The 14,582-nt window shown below is 36.2% G+C and overlaps 1 protein-coding gene across 4 annotated transcripts in view; it reads right to left on the bottom strand.

Moving 5' to 3' along the window:
- The window catches only part of ASXL3 (ASXL transcriptional regulator 3), a 172,913-nt gene that overhangs the window by 93,092 nt on the left and 65,239 nt on the right, over nucleotides 1-14,582 (bottom strand). For 2 of the 4 annotated variants that reach the window (XM_055367993.2, XM_055367995.2), the window contains exons 3-4: nucleotides 13,237-13,345; nucleotides 11,882-11,990 (exon numbers count right to left, since the gene is read on the bottom strand). In XM_055367993.2, coding sequence (XP_055223968.1) covers nucleotides 11,882-11,990; nucleotides 13,237-13,314 — 187 coding nt within the window. In that variant the 5' untranslated portion in view covers nucleotides 13,315-13,345. Of the gene's footprint in view, nucleotides 1-11,881; nucleotides 11,991-13,236; nucleotides 14,136-14,582 lie in introns of those variants that run through there. The other 2 variants (XM_063699143.1, XM_019014289.3) reach the window with 2 other exon arrangements.

The following is a 14,582-nucleotide window of genomic DNA, read 5'->3' as shown; positions in this document are numbered from 1 at the left end:
GCCTCTGAAATACAAGCCAAAGGAAAATTAATGTTAAAGAAAGGATCAGGGAAAATCCCTTGCATGTAAAATTACAACAGGAGCCAGGAAACTGAAGAATTAGGACAGATGTTTTATCCAATAAATATCAAAGACTGACATGCAGCTTAGAAAGTGATATCTTCTTGGCATTCAGAACAGAACAGGAGCTATCTTTTCTAACTATGTACTGGCATGATCACAAAACTAATGCCAGGACCTTATACTTTGAAATCCCACAATACAGCCTGTCCTTTTCAAACTGAAGATGAGGAAACAAAATGAGACTAGTTCTCCCTAGAATTTTTATCATTCCACATTTTTTAAAAGGTATAAAGATACTATTTCTGTCTACATTTTGCTTGCCTGCCAAAAATAGGCAAGCCAAAAGCATAGTTAAAAGCTCATCTGCTGATTTTAAATTTGCCTCTCAATACCTCTACTCGCACTCCCCAAATCCTCCCTCAAAATACTCTATTTAGAAGATCAGGGAGCAAAAGGAGGTAGGAGATTATAGGTAACCATGAGACAGCCTTGAAGGCTAGAGAACTGGTGACTGCTCCAGCAAAACTGCGGGCTTCAGTGTCTCCAAGTTGTCTGTCTCTCCTTTTAATTTACCATTCAACTTGAAAATACTATGGAACTAGAAAATGTAAATTAGAGTTCCTATTTTTAAAGCTGCATGCTAGGGAGGGGATATGGTTGGTATTCCCTCCTAATGTAATTACTAATCCACTGACAGGTGTACAAGAGGACATCCACAATTGTAACTGTGACTTACAACCCAGGATATACAGAAAGGAGCAATCAGAATACAAACTTGATCTATCTCTCTTGTCTCACATCCTGCCAGCCTCCCAATTCTCAGCCTCTATAATCCAGCCAATCTGGAGACTCTTCAGTGTCTTCTGAACACATCTACTTGCTGTGTTTGTTGTACTTGGTCTGATTGTCCCTCCTCCAAATATCCTTTCCCAGCACTCTGCCTGGCAAACTCATCTTGGCAGTCCAAATTCTGAACAGCTTCCCCCAAAGCTTCTCTGACTGTCCCAGCTTCTGAGGTAGACTTGCTCCTCCCCTAGCCATGCTTTCTTGGAATTTAGTGTACAAATTCATGACAGTCCCTGCAATTCTGGTGCTGTCATCTGCCTCAGCAGCCACAGGCTTAGAAGCTCAAGGACTTACATGTGAAGATGGGCACAGAGCAGTCGATCTATTAATGTTCATTGAATTTTTTAAAAATCAAATTTTAAAGTATCAAATTCAAAAATTTTGTTTAAAGTATTTTTGAAGTTAACTTTCAACTATGATTTTTAATAAGAATTCATGAAAGTGGAGGTCAGCAAAGCTATTTTTTATGAAAAAGTATGTATAAAATGAATTGTTGTAAACTTGAAAACAGAAGCCTTCTTAAATTATTTTCTCAAATTATTCTAAAGTCAATTAGGGATAATATGAAATCCAAATGACAGAATTTCCTTTGCAAGACAGTAGGAAGTTGCACGACCTGCCACTAATTATAGATAGATTTCTCTTTGCCATCTTTACTCATTGTCTTATTTAACGAGTAAAGTCAGTTTTGTGCTTTTGCATGGGGAAATAAAAATAAAATTTAAAAGTCAAAATTAGAAATCACAATGCTTACATAAAATGGCAGAAGCTGTGTGGGTGCAGAACCACAACACAGACCAGGATCTGTACATTATATAGTCTCTGCAACACCGATATTGTGTACTATTAATTGCTCTCTGTCCCACTGAGCCACCCAATAAGTAACAAGCTATCTGAGGGTGCTCAAAGACCTAATAAAGACAAGGAGGGGAGCAGCCTTTTACCAATTTCATTTCTGTAAGTTCTCTTTCCAAACACTCCCTTTCATTCTTCTGAATAATCAGACTAGATTTGCTCAAATCACAACAGTTTTCTGTATGAATGATCTTGACATATATTATAGGTTGGTATTCCCTCCTAATGTAATTTTAAAACGTTATATGAATAAAAAATTTAACTCAAAGGATACATAGTGTATTAGGAATAACACTGTGGTACATTGTTACAAGTCAATAAAATCTGAATAGAGGGCTGGGTCTTAGAGGAAGTTTATTGGTTTATTGATTAATCATTCAGTTGCACAACTTTTATTGAGTACTTTCCCTCATGCCAATCACTGTATAAGATGCTGGGGGAAAAACAGTGAAAAAGATCGAATACCTGAGTTGGAGGCCATAAGAATTTTTTAAAAATGTTTTCAAAGAACAATGGTCTAGATATAGACCATTAATTCTACCTGAGGAGAACTACTGATGAAAACTTAACAATAATAAATTTGTTTTGAAAGATCAACAAGCAGACAATTCAGAAGTATCCCCAAATGGCAAATAAACACAACAGTTTATATTTGGGTTATAATTTGTTTTATGTACAGTATTTACATTTGAAATTCTGTATATCAGATATTTTGGATATATACAGCCAGAAAATACATGCTACAAATTGTTAAAAAGACTTGAACAGGGAAAACCATCTGACCCCAATTAAATCATTCCTGAACTCTATTTTTAAAATCCTTTTTGCATTCAGCCTAAGCAGAACTGCCTTTTCTAGAAACATTTGTTTCAAGATAGGTATAGGTATTTGGGTTTAAGCAAATTTCCTTATTATATTAAAAGAAAATCCAAAGGATATAAGTTGCCAAGAAAAGTCAGTAAATAGATTAATAAATTGCTAGTAATACTAGCAATAAAATAATGGAAACAGCAATTTTTTCCTAAGACCCTTTCAAAGGACATGGAGTCTAAAAATTATAAGCACTGATTCTCTTGATAACATTTAGAACAATATCTTCTATAATGAAACATACCTAATGTAACTGGAATGATTACTATATTTTATAACCTGCTTCATTAGCCCAATTAAGCCTCTTCTTATTCAGAAGAGATTTTCAGAAAAAACGCAAAATAAACCAAGAGGAATGTTGAATCAGATAATAATTATACCAACCATATATGAGTGAGAAAACGCTGCTGCAAAATGTCATCATGCCAGAGACCTTAGTGCTTTGGGTGGCTGATATCATATGATGCAAATGTCGTTCACCTGCCACAGAAATGGATATGCCACCACCTCATTACAATGGCTACAAATGGTTCACAAACATTTTGGTTAGAACACTGAAGCTCCAAAGGTAACTAGGAAGACCATTGTATACACAAGACGTAGCTATAAGAATCTCTCCTACAAGTACTCAATTTATCAGCCAGGCCAATTTAGTTATACTATTATCTCTGGATATTCATAAAAATATCTCCTTAAACACAGAAGAGAGAAAACTCAAACCAAAAATAAATATATTTAGTAGGAAAAGCATATATTGTAGTTACCAGCCTTTAGCCACCTAACCTCCTCCTACCATAGAACCAACAAGGATTTCGCTCACAGGGTAATGGAGAGTAATAATACTATATGCTGTTTGTGTGGGAAAAATGACATCAGAGGCTTATTTATTTTATACTGGTATAACCCCTGTGATCTACACTGCATCAGGTTCCTGAAACATCTGCACAGAAGTAAAGCAATCAGCCTAGAAAATGAGAAACAGAAAAAAGTGGACAGGAAGGAGATCAGCAAAAGGTTGGCACAGGTCAAGGTTAAGTGTTTCATTCATGGGCATCACTACTAATTATTTCATACTTTATCATATAAACTATAAACTCCGATAAAGGGGAATCATGTTAGCTATCCAGATGGCAGTTTGAGAAATGCTCATACAATATAACTAAAGAAAAGTGAGAACGAATTATCTGGCATCAATGAAAAAGTACTTTTTTTAAAGAACATGAGTGTTTTGTTCATATCTACAGTCACAGATTATATAAATCAAACAGAAAATTGGCTAGTTAAGATGTGTAATTGAGGGAATACCTTCAATTCTGTTTTTGAGAAGTAGTTTGTTGTTTTATTATGAGATCATATTCTGTTCTCAATCTTTAGTTTTATGAGATCATATTCTGTTCTTGATCTTTATATTATGAAATATTTATTTCACAATTCAAGAAGAGAGATGAAAGTATGCTTAAATGGGTCACTTCATCCCATTTAAAAAGAAAACGTTTTCCTACATGACTCTGGACTGTTAAAATTGACCAAAATCCATCTAGACAAGAATGAAGTTCACAGTTCAAGAGGAAATATGTAAGAAAAAGAGGTCTCTAAAAGATAAAAGAAATGAAAAGTGTCTGTAAGTAATGTTTGAAAGAGTTGGGATAAGTCATTTGGAGAAGTTAAGATGAAGGGGTGACCATCTGTTGTTTATCATCAGAGCACAGAAAAAAAAAGGAGCAAATTAGCTTAATTAAAAGCACAAAAGATTTCAACATAAAGAAAAAAATATTCTCTATAAAAGTTATCAAGAACACAGGGAGAAGTATAAGGGGGACTGTGCGATTTCTATCCCCCGGATCGTATACTATTAGAATATTGTCTACTTCAATTGAGTGGTTTAAGAAAAACACTGGCAGGAGAGAGGAACCAGGGCTTCATGATCTTTTGAAATTCCTCACACTTCTTGTGAACTGTATAATCTGGGGGCTGGAATAAAAGAAAGGAGAAGGAGAAAGAGTGGGCAATGGAAGTTCTATATCCTGCCAATGGTCATTTCTGACTGTGAAGTGTATTCGCTTTCCTCTGTGTTTTCTTCAATGTGTAACTAAAACAACATAATTTTCACATACTTAAGTTTCTCTAGGCCACCAATGTAGAGCAGGTGTCTCCATGAGCAAACAAAGCTGTTGCCTAAAATGCAGAGCTGTTGGATGAAAGACAAATTAGCTTAATCTCCCAAAATTAGGGGACCTGGTTCAGGCATAGAAGGAATATCCTTCCTGTCCCCTGCAAGATTCTTAGGAATGGCTGCCAGGTAGTTGGTCACACTGTGTTGTCTTTCTCCACGATCATGTAGAAGCCTGTTGACACTCTCCTACCCCCACCCTCCTGAACACAAAGATGCAGACAGAACATCCAATATAAAACTACACTGGAGCATTCACAGGCAAGTTACTGTAAAACCTCCAGCAAAACAAGACCAGAATACCAACTGACACTGGGTAGGTGGGCAACATCTTCCAAAGTTACTCAAAACACTCCCTTCACAACTCCACAGTCACCCTCATTTTCCTTTTTTGTAGCCTTGTATAAAATTGCCTCATGAGCTGTCAGTGTGACTACTCCCCAGGGTGTCCGGACCTTTTAAATGTATGCCCCAATTTCTCCAAGAAGCTTCTCATCTGTATGTAACTGATGTCTCAATTGAGATTATATTCACACACTTCAGGCCTCCTTAACACACTTTTCACTTTTGATAAAAGACCCCGCAAACTGTAGCCTCTGAGCCAATGAAAACAAAGAGTGAGCTGAGTAACGTTTCATTAAGTTAACACAACTCTGCCAAGAATCACACAATCAGAAACCCACTTATAAAACTGGCCATAAAGAATAATGAAAAAGGACTCCATAAAATTCTTCAAATGTTGGAATCATTATTTGCCCTGGGATCTAAGGTCTAAAACATAAGATTCATGTTCTTTTTTTTTTTTTTTTTTCGCCCCAATAGAAACTTTTAAAATACTAATTCCCTTGCTAGAGTGCTGCTTCCTCCCTGAAAGCCATTAGGGTTAATAGCAAGCAGAACCTTTTTTGATCTCTGTGGATAAAATGTGTACAATCTCTAGTTTCCTCATTTAAAAGAAATATATAGGATGGTTGCTGTTGATTTTAAGCATGAACTATATTAGGGCCACAAAAGGAGAAACTTAATTTTTCTTGTTAATAACAATTTATAGATAGACGATGAAGAGAGCGAAGACTGTCTACTGATGGTATCATCTCACATAAAATATGTATGAGTTCTGCAGACCAGCAACACATTGTGAGTCAACTTAATATGTGTTAGGAAACTCATGATATATCAATGTATTATGCTCAGAAAACAACTCAGACACAAACATACCCATAAATCTCTGACTAAAATAGACCATAAAATTTATAATATTTTACTTGGGTGGCACAGATTTATACTTATATAGGCATAAATGGTCATGAGTTGTCAACACAGATGTATCAAGTAATTCACCTAAATCATTCTTTGATCTCTAAAGCTTAGCTTGTAAAATGTGAAGTTTACATTCTCAAGTCTAATTATTATTAACTTGAGAAACTCTTCAGAAGTCAAAGAAACACATAACCATAGTTCTGTGTCTTGTAAATTCCACAATTAAAAATATACCACTTTTCCTACATTGTAAAATTTTTCAACAAAACTTTATAACAAAGTACCTTGGCAACACATCTCCCATTTTAAAAGAACGTTTCCCTGCCCAGTTGATCCCAAGAAGAGGACTAAAGTATTATAATCATTATCTTAACTCTGCCTAAGGACTCAAGTGTTAATGACTGGAATCAAACTAAGATTTCTTATCAGTTTTTACAAAATACTTTCTTCTCAAATACTTCTCTGCTTATCCCCTAAATGGTACAGCAAATGTCAATAAATAGTTGTCAATCCGATATAACACTATGGTAGCAGCGGCTTATTCTTTCAACGCATCAAGGGTATGTTACAAATTGATGGTTAATATTCTTCTCAATACTCCCCAGTCTTTCATCCCAAAGGATGAATATAAGAAGGAAAGATGAATAAAATAGCAAAACAGATGGTGTACTCATCTCCCACTCCCTCTCTCCCTCCTTTCCAACTTTTCTCTCCCACACCCCTCTCTCTTGCTCCCTCACACACACACATCCACTCATATACCCAACCTTCTCTCTCTGATCACATTTTCAAAGTATATTTGTACAGCTGTAGGAAGTGTGGAAAGTATATCCTTTCTAACTTTTGGTTCAAATATATATTAGAAACAGAGTAAGCAAGGAAATCACCTAAAGCAGTTCAGTTTCCTGAAATCTATTATTGAATTTTAAGAAATCATGTGGTATCCCACTATTTTATTGGGATAAGCCAAGGGTTCCTCTTTGTCAAAGTCTTAAGTTTAGGATCTTAATGGATGTGAACTAACATTGGAAAGGCAAACCGTACCAATGATGACTGGCTAATAAGTGTTCCCTGTGGTTCCAGGCAAGGTATCAGAGTAATGAGAGTCTGGCCTTTGGTGTCACACCTGGGCTTGCAATTTGGATGGGACATTTAACCTAAGTTTGTTCCCTCAGAGGTGAAAATAAAACAAAATAACAAAGTACTCAATACATTTTCAATATCTAGGTTTGAAAATGTGTCCTGAGGCTAGATTAATAAGCTATGCATAGAAGCACAGGGTGCCTACATGGAGATGCAATTGTGGTTTGCAATAAGATGCAAAAGTGAGCAAGTCAAGGAATACTCAAGGAAATAAGCTATTTACTATTCTTTCACTGATTTCCCAAAGTAATTTCCCAAATGCAACTTCAAAGGAGAGGTCAGGAAATCTAATTTTTGTCACATTAGCTGGATATGTTTGGGTATGTGTTATCTGGTGAAGTGCCTATTCACATTTTACATTAGGGAAGTTTGCTTATCCCTGTTTTGGTTTCACTATTGGCTGAGTGCTCTCATGCTATCTGTCACCCTTTCTCAGCTACTAAACTCCCAAGGATTCCTCTGGAATTTAGGATGTCATTATCAAAATCTCCTGCAGCCTCCATATTTTCTCTGAAAACTCCCTTTACTTCTTAATATACAAAATCTGGCTGTCTTCCCAGCCAGGACACTGGTTCCTCTGGAATGCTCTCAGGTGGTAGCCTTTTTCTTTTCTACACCTCTTGTACCACTGGGCCTGGAAATGGAATAAGTGACCTATATTCCCCTCACTGTTCCCTCCAAACCATTCTCCCTCCCTGGTTCCTATGATGCCTCCAGCATTGTATCTCATGCCATCAGACTATATTACTAACTATTCAACCTACTGTACTTATCTGCCAACTCTTGGTTACTCTCCTTGATTTTTTGAATATGTTAGCTGCTAATATGACATCTTGTCAATGTTAGTTCTACTATAATTGTCTGTTTCAATATCCATGCTGATGATTCTCTAATATCTTATGCAAGGGCCACCACCAGCCTTTAAAACATCTTTGTGCAAAAAAGAAAAGGCAATCTTTTTTCCAGGTGGACCCAGTCCCATCCCACAGCACTAGGTTGGGCAAATGGAGGAGTGCTGAATTTCAGCCGCTGATGCCACCTCATCCAGGCAACTCTTGAGTGCACACATGGCCTAAGCACTCTTGATAGCCTGAAACCTAGCCCCCTTCTTTCTTATCAGCTCTGAAAATACATCCCATAATAGTATCCTAAATTCAATCCATGCATTCCACTCTCATATCACTTACACTTCCAACTCATTTCCTTCAGAACACCAAATCAAATAACCTTTTCACACCAATGAGACTTCCTTCTTCACGCTATCCTTTACTCACCTCCACATCAGCTTAAATTCTATGGACATTTGCCTCATTACTCCACTTCATATACCCTTAACTCCTTTCTTCCTCTCTTGCTTCATCATTTATATTTGGCAAAACCCCAGCTTCAGTCACTATACACATCTTCTGTACTTGTAGAGTGGTCCCGAACATGACTGGAGAAAAATGGACAACCATGTAGGTTGGTCTCCTAGTAAATTCAGGATGACTAACCTTAAGAATGTCCTTAATGCTGTCAGACTCTCTCAGACAAATATTTTCTATCTTCTCCTTAAGTCTACAAAACTACCTCCCCTATTCTCACCCTTAACTGATGGACTACTTTTCTATTTTGCTGAGAAAAATAACACACACAGAAGCAAACTTCTACGAGCCCCTTCCACAAGTACTGGCCTACCTTCACTTCTACTGAAACACCCTCGCTTTTCCTACTGCCTCCTTTAGAGCACCTGTCTACATCTCTTGCTAAGACCAATCTCTCCATTTGCTGAATAGGTCCCATTCTCCCTCATCTAACCAAAGCATAACAGAACACCCCTGCCACATCATCAATTTTCCTTAACTGAAATGTGCCCATTAGTGAATAATTTGCTAATAATTGTTTCCCATTTTTTTAAACTATCTCTTGATTCTTTCCTTTCCAGCCATTTTCCCATTCCACTCCTTCCCCTGACCTCAAAATTCCTTGAAAGAACTGTCTACACTTGTGGTCTCTAATTCCTCTCCTCTCATTATCTTGAACCCACCTTATTCAAGCTATGGTCTTACCATTCCACAAAAATTACCATTGCCAAATTCATCAATACACTCATAAAGGTAAATCCGGTGGTAATTTCCTAATCTTCATCATGAATTCACATTTCAAAAGCATTGACACATTTGAGTCACTTCACCCTCCAAAATAGTTTCTTCATATGGTTTCCAGGACAGAAAATCTTACCGTGTCCATTTACTTTCAGTCTCACTGTTTTCTATACTCTCTCCAAGCTCGTAAAATTCAAGTGCCCCTGAGCTCAGTCTTTGGGTCTTTTTTCTTTTCTATTTACCTTCAGTTCCTTGGTAATGTCATCCAGTTTCCTGTCTTTAACTACCATCTATAAACTGGCCACTTCCAAATCAGTATCTCCAAGAAGGATCTTTCCCATAATTTTCAGACAGATAAAATCAGTTATTTAACACATCCACCTAGATATTGAAAAAGAATCTCATGTCCAGAACTGAGCTCCTGATCAACAACGCCCCTCCCCTTAACTGGTTCCCTTGAAGATTCTTCCATCTAAACTAAGGACAATGCTATTGTTCAACTTGCTCACATACTCAAACTCTGGAGTTATCCCCAGCTCCTTTCTCTATCTCACACTCACATTTATCTGCCAGCAGCTTCTGCTGGATCTACCAGAATCCAATCACTTTTCATCCCATCCACTGCTAGTACTTTCCTTCAAATCAACAACACCTCTCCTCTAGATTACGACAATAGCTGTCTAATGGGTCTCCCTGCTTTTTTCCTTGTTCTCGTATCTTTTTCGTAGTTAGTGATCCTGCTAAAACCTACATGTGGCCATTGCCTTTCTAGCTCAAAACTCTACAATGGCTTAATATCTTACTCAAAACAGAAGCCAGCATCAAGGCACCATATAACCTGGCCCCCATAACTTCCCTGGCTTTGTTTCTTACCATACTCTCCCTTGTTCACTTTGGCCTCACAGCCACACCAGCCTCTTCCTATCTCTGGAATATTCCAGGCACTCTCCTGCCTCAATGCCTTTGTAACTGCTGTTCCCTCTACCTGGAGTTCTCTCCCCTGAATGCCTGTTCTCTCATGCTCCTCAGGTCTTTTCTAAACGTAACCCTCTCCCCTACTCCCCCACTCCCTTATGTATTTTGCCCCATATCACTTGTCACCACTGAATAACCTATACATTTTAGATATTTATTTTGCTTATTTTCTGTCTCTCAAAGAAAATAAGCTTCATGAGAGATTTGTTTTTGTTTTTCACTGCTGTAACTGCAATGTCAAGAATAGTACTTGGCACATGAAAGAAGCTCAGTATATATGTTGAGAGAGCACATGAGCGCTCACCCAGGCAAGAGTACCACACTAGGAGAAACTGCAGTTAAGATTCTCCTTCACCCTCCTGAAAGGGAAAAGTATGCCCCACTCACCTCCCCTTTTAGAAAGCCAGAAATTACTGTGATTCTCTGCCTTTTCCCCTCTCTAATCACAAAGACCAGCCAGGGTTCACACCATTACCACAACAATTGGGGGGATGCTCAAAAAGCCTGGGAATAGGGACAACAAGTCATATGAAAAGTAAAACATCCATAAAGCAGTCTGCAGCCATTCTTGTAATTTCCTTAGGGCAATAAACTGTGTTTTTCCTACATTAAATTCACAACCTTTGCTACAGATCAGAGAGGAACGGAAGCAGTAACAGTCTTACAGGGTCTATCAGCACACAAGTTTAAAGAGAGCATTCAGTGAGCATGCAGAGGACAAACAAAGGGAATCTATGGCCATTAATAAAATGAATGACTTTGGGTTATTACTGAAATACAATATTTCTGCAAACATCCTTTAAGGTTTGTTTGTTTAAAGGTAATTTACTGATTCCTATGAGTCTACTGACAGAGACTTTAACTACACAGTTTTCTCTCAAATCATGATCTGGGTCCCTTTGTGGAACCAGTGGGTAGAGTAGAAGAAAGCACTGCAGCTATTGTGGGACAAAGATTTGCCAAAATTGCAGTGCAGAATTACATACACTGAAAGGATCACAATATAATTGTCTTAAGGAAGACAAAAATAAGTTCACATATAAAATTCAGAGGATAAAATTCAGAGGTGAAAAATGCCCCCCCCCCCCGCTCCCCCTTAAAATTCTGGAAGGTTCACTCACTTCTCAAAAGTGTCTAACAAGAAAATATCTTATTTGGCCCTCTTTTCACTGTGAGGAATGATAACACTGAGCTTCATTTGCAAAAGACAAACCAAGGAACAAAGCTGTTATAAAACTACTTGTGATTACAGGAAAAATCAGCACAATCAGAAATAAAACATTAGCATTCTCAGTCCTCCCATAGGAATGAAACCACTAGATGCCCCCAGTAACCCTCTCACTTTGCAGGAGAAATATATTGATACTTAAAGAAGTATTTAAGAAAATTATTCAGGGAAATATATATTGTTAAAAAACAACAAAAGCAAAGAACTATATACTTCTTTTAGATTTTATCCTTTTTGAATCAAAACACCTTGATGATAAATCTCAGCGGTAAAAATTTAGAAGAAAACTGTATTGATAATGGTGGGAAATTCAATTAATGAATCATTGGCATTCCATATAACTTTTAAGAGAACAAGGGATTATATTTTGGAATTCATCACACTTACCTCCATTTTCTTCTCCATGGGCATTTGCCTCGGCCATATCTGTACCATCCAATTCAGATTCACAGACTAAATCCAACGTGCCATCTGCTGGGCATGACAACTCCTCTTTCTATATTATTTTGAAAAGTGATGATTTATGGAGAAGATGTATTAGCAACTAAAAACATTCAAAATACTTGCAGAATCCTACAGTATGATCAGTTATTTGTGACTTAACATTTCAATAATGATTTACTTTTTAATGTAAAATCATTCTTCCGTTAAAAAAAAAAAAAACTGGGTAAAGCCCATTGCTACTGTTGATTTTTTTTTTGGATAAACTTTTAAAATCTATACCCAAAAAAAGTTTCCTTTTGACATATGTTGTTTCCATCTTTTTTCAATTCTACATTTTTCCTCATGTAAAGAAATGGCTTACCAACTCAGAATTTTAATCAGTTACTTAAATACCCAACTTGCTACAAAAAGCAATGGAAAAATTGCAAGTCTTTCTGATTAACCTGGGTTATTTTCTGAAACACACACAGTAGACCACAGCCTGATGCTTAGTAGCTAAAGAAGAATCCCTGCTTTGTTGTCTAACTTTTGACATTAAAAAAAAACTCACACGTAGTTAATGAACTTTAAATATAATCCATGACTTATTAAAGCAGAGACTTCTTTTTAATTTCTAAGAAATAACACAATGAATGTACTTATTCCAAGTTACACAACCATTTGTAGATTATAAGCTTTTGTCTTCTGGAATGTTGCATTTCAGGTGGCATTTCCCCTAGATAAAAATGGGAATGCCTTTAAAATAATTATACTAAAATAATTAAGACTCAGTTATCTGAAGCTTTTATTTCTCTCTTCTTCTCATACAAGTGTGCATTAGTAAAACTTCCTTGAGATCACCATTTGTTTTAAAATTGAATACTAGATTTAATTCAATGTTTTCAAGCAGAATGAATAAATGTCTTATTTTTATAAAAGACAAGGGCATACAGGTGTGAAGCCTGTATATCAACTGACGGTCATTAAGTCAAAGAGTTCATGGTAACTCTGATCATCTTAAACTCCTGGCCAATGACCCATGACACTCCTCCCCATAAACTTTAAGGAATCAAGAATTTTAAGGAAGCTACAACTATTCTGCATTACCATATGTCACGGAGTGAAACCACAGATATGCTTTCCTTAAAGAAAAATGTCATTGTTTATTCTTAATATGAAATCATTTTTAAGACATCTGTAAACATTTAAAGGCATAGGAGTCATTCTTCTACTCTTCAAATCTAATTTTGTTTACCTTCACATGTCTGAAAAAAATGCATGATAATAGTAATAACAATATGCAGAACAATGCAACTTACTTTGAGAGCATAGAGGCCTGACTTTCCAGGGATTTTGAAGAATGTTCCATCCCCTATTCGAGTGTTAGTGTGAAGCATTGCATTCAGACAGGCTAATGGAGAGGTTCCACTAGAAAATAAAAGTGTGCAAAAATGAAGCAGTCTGAGGTACAGCTTCTATTGCAAAACTGTTCTCTGAGTCTCGCTCTCTCTCTCTTAAAAAAAAAAAAATAATAAAAAAAAGACCTCTTTGCATGCCTTTTAAAAATACCCTCTCAACCCTGAAAACATCTACATTACAATAAAGGGCCAGTCCAGTTTCACCAAAGTTAATCAGATGCATCTGTCTTATAAGGCTTCAGGCAAAAGTCTCTTGAATTGAAATTATGCTTTTATTCATAGAGTAACCAATACTATATTTTACAGAAACCAAAGCCCAAATACTTATGTGGTGTTATTTTACAAATAACACCATGAAGCCTTAGCTTTTAAATATTACAGACAACTTGATGGTTGCACTTGAACGATCAAAAAAAAAAAAAACAAAAAAACCCACCAAGTTCAAGAGCAGCTCCATCCCATTCGTTTAAAAGCAACAAAAGAATAATAAACCAGGGAAGAACTGATTTGAAATTATAAGTATTTAAGTTACTCACAGGACTGCATTTCTCACATGGCAAAATAAGAATGTACATATGTGTTTCTATCTCTGATACAGCCTCTACAATGACATCCTTTTCTCAGTTAGATATGTCAAAGAAATATGTGTTGGGAAATTCTGTCCAGCTAACAGAATTCTGTAGTAAACATGCAAGTGATTGGAATATCAGATCACTTTTTAAAGAAATCAAACGGCATTAAACTAACATTTAAAATATCAAAGTACATATGTATAAACATTATTAGAATGAGTTCATATACTTGAATGATATTTATAAAATATAAAGTACATATATATTTCCTGGAGTAGATTTTGGAACAAATTTTGTGTTTTGATTGCAAACTAATATTTAGAAGCTAAAATTTAGAGCTACAATTATTGCCTTTTAAAATTATACATCCATATACATTTTACTTCCTAATATGCAGAAATATCAATATCTGGTCAAACCAATTTTAGTTAAAAGCCCTAACCCCACTACACTCACATGCTTCTTAGGAATTATGGGTACTTAATTCACATTCTGAGACAATACAGCCTTTAGGATATGAAGCTTTCAAACTTTGAATTCGTAAGTTCAGAATTCTAACTTTAAATTTCGAGGATAAAGACATAATTTTGCTCCTAATTAAAAGTTTTCTAAAGATCAAGACAATCAAATCTCTTACTTATAATGAAAACTCACCAGTAAAATGGAAAAGTCAAA

The sequence above is a fragment of the Gorilla gorilla genome, chromosome 17, assembly GCF_029281585.2.
Source record: "Gorilla gorilla gorilla isolate KB3781 chromosome 17, NHGRI_mGorGor1-v2.1_pri, whole genome shotgun sequence".
Taxonomy (NCBI): domain Eukaryota; kingdom Metazoa; phylum Chordata; class Mammalia; order Primates; family Hominidae; genus Gorilla; species Gorilla gorilla.
Note: the sequence above shows the minus strand (reverse complement) of the source record. Positions and strands in the feature narration are given on the sequence as shown.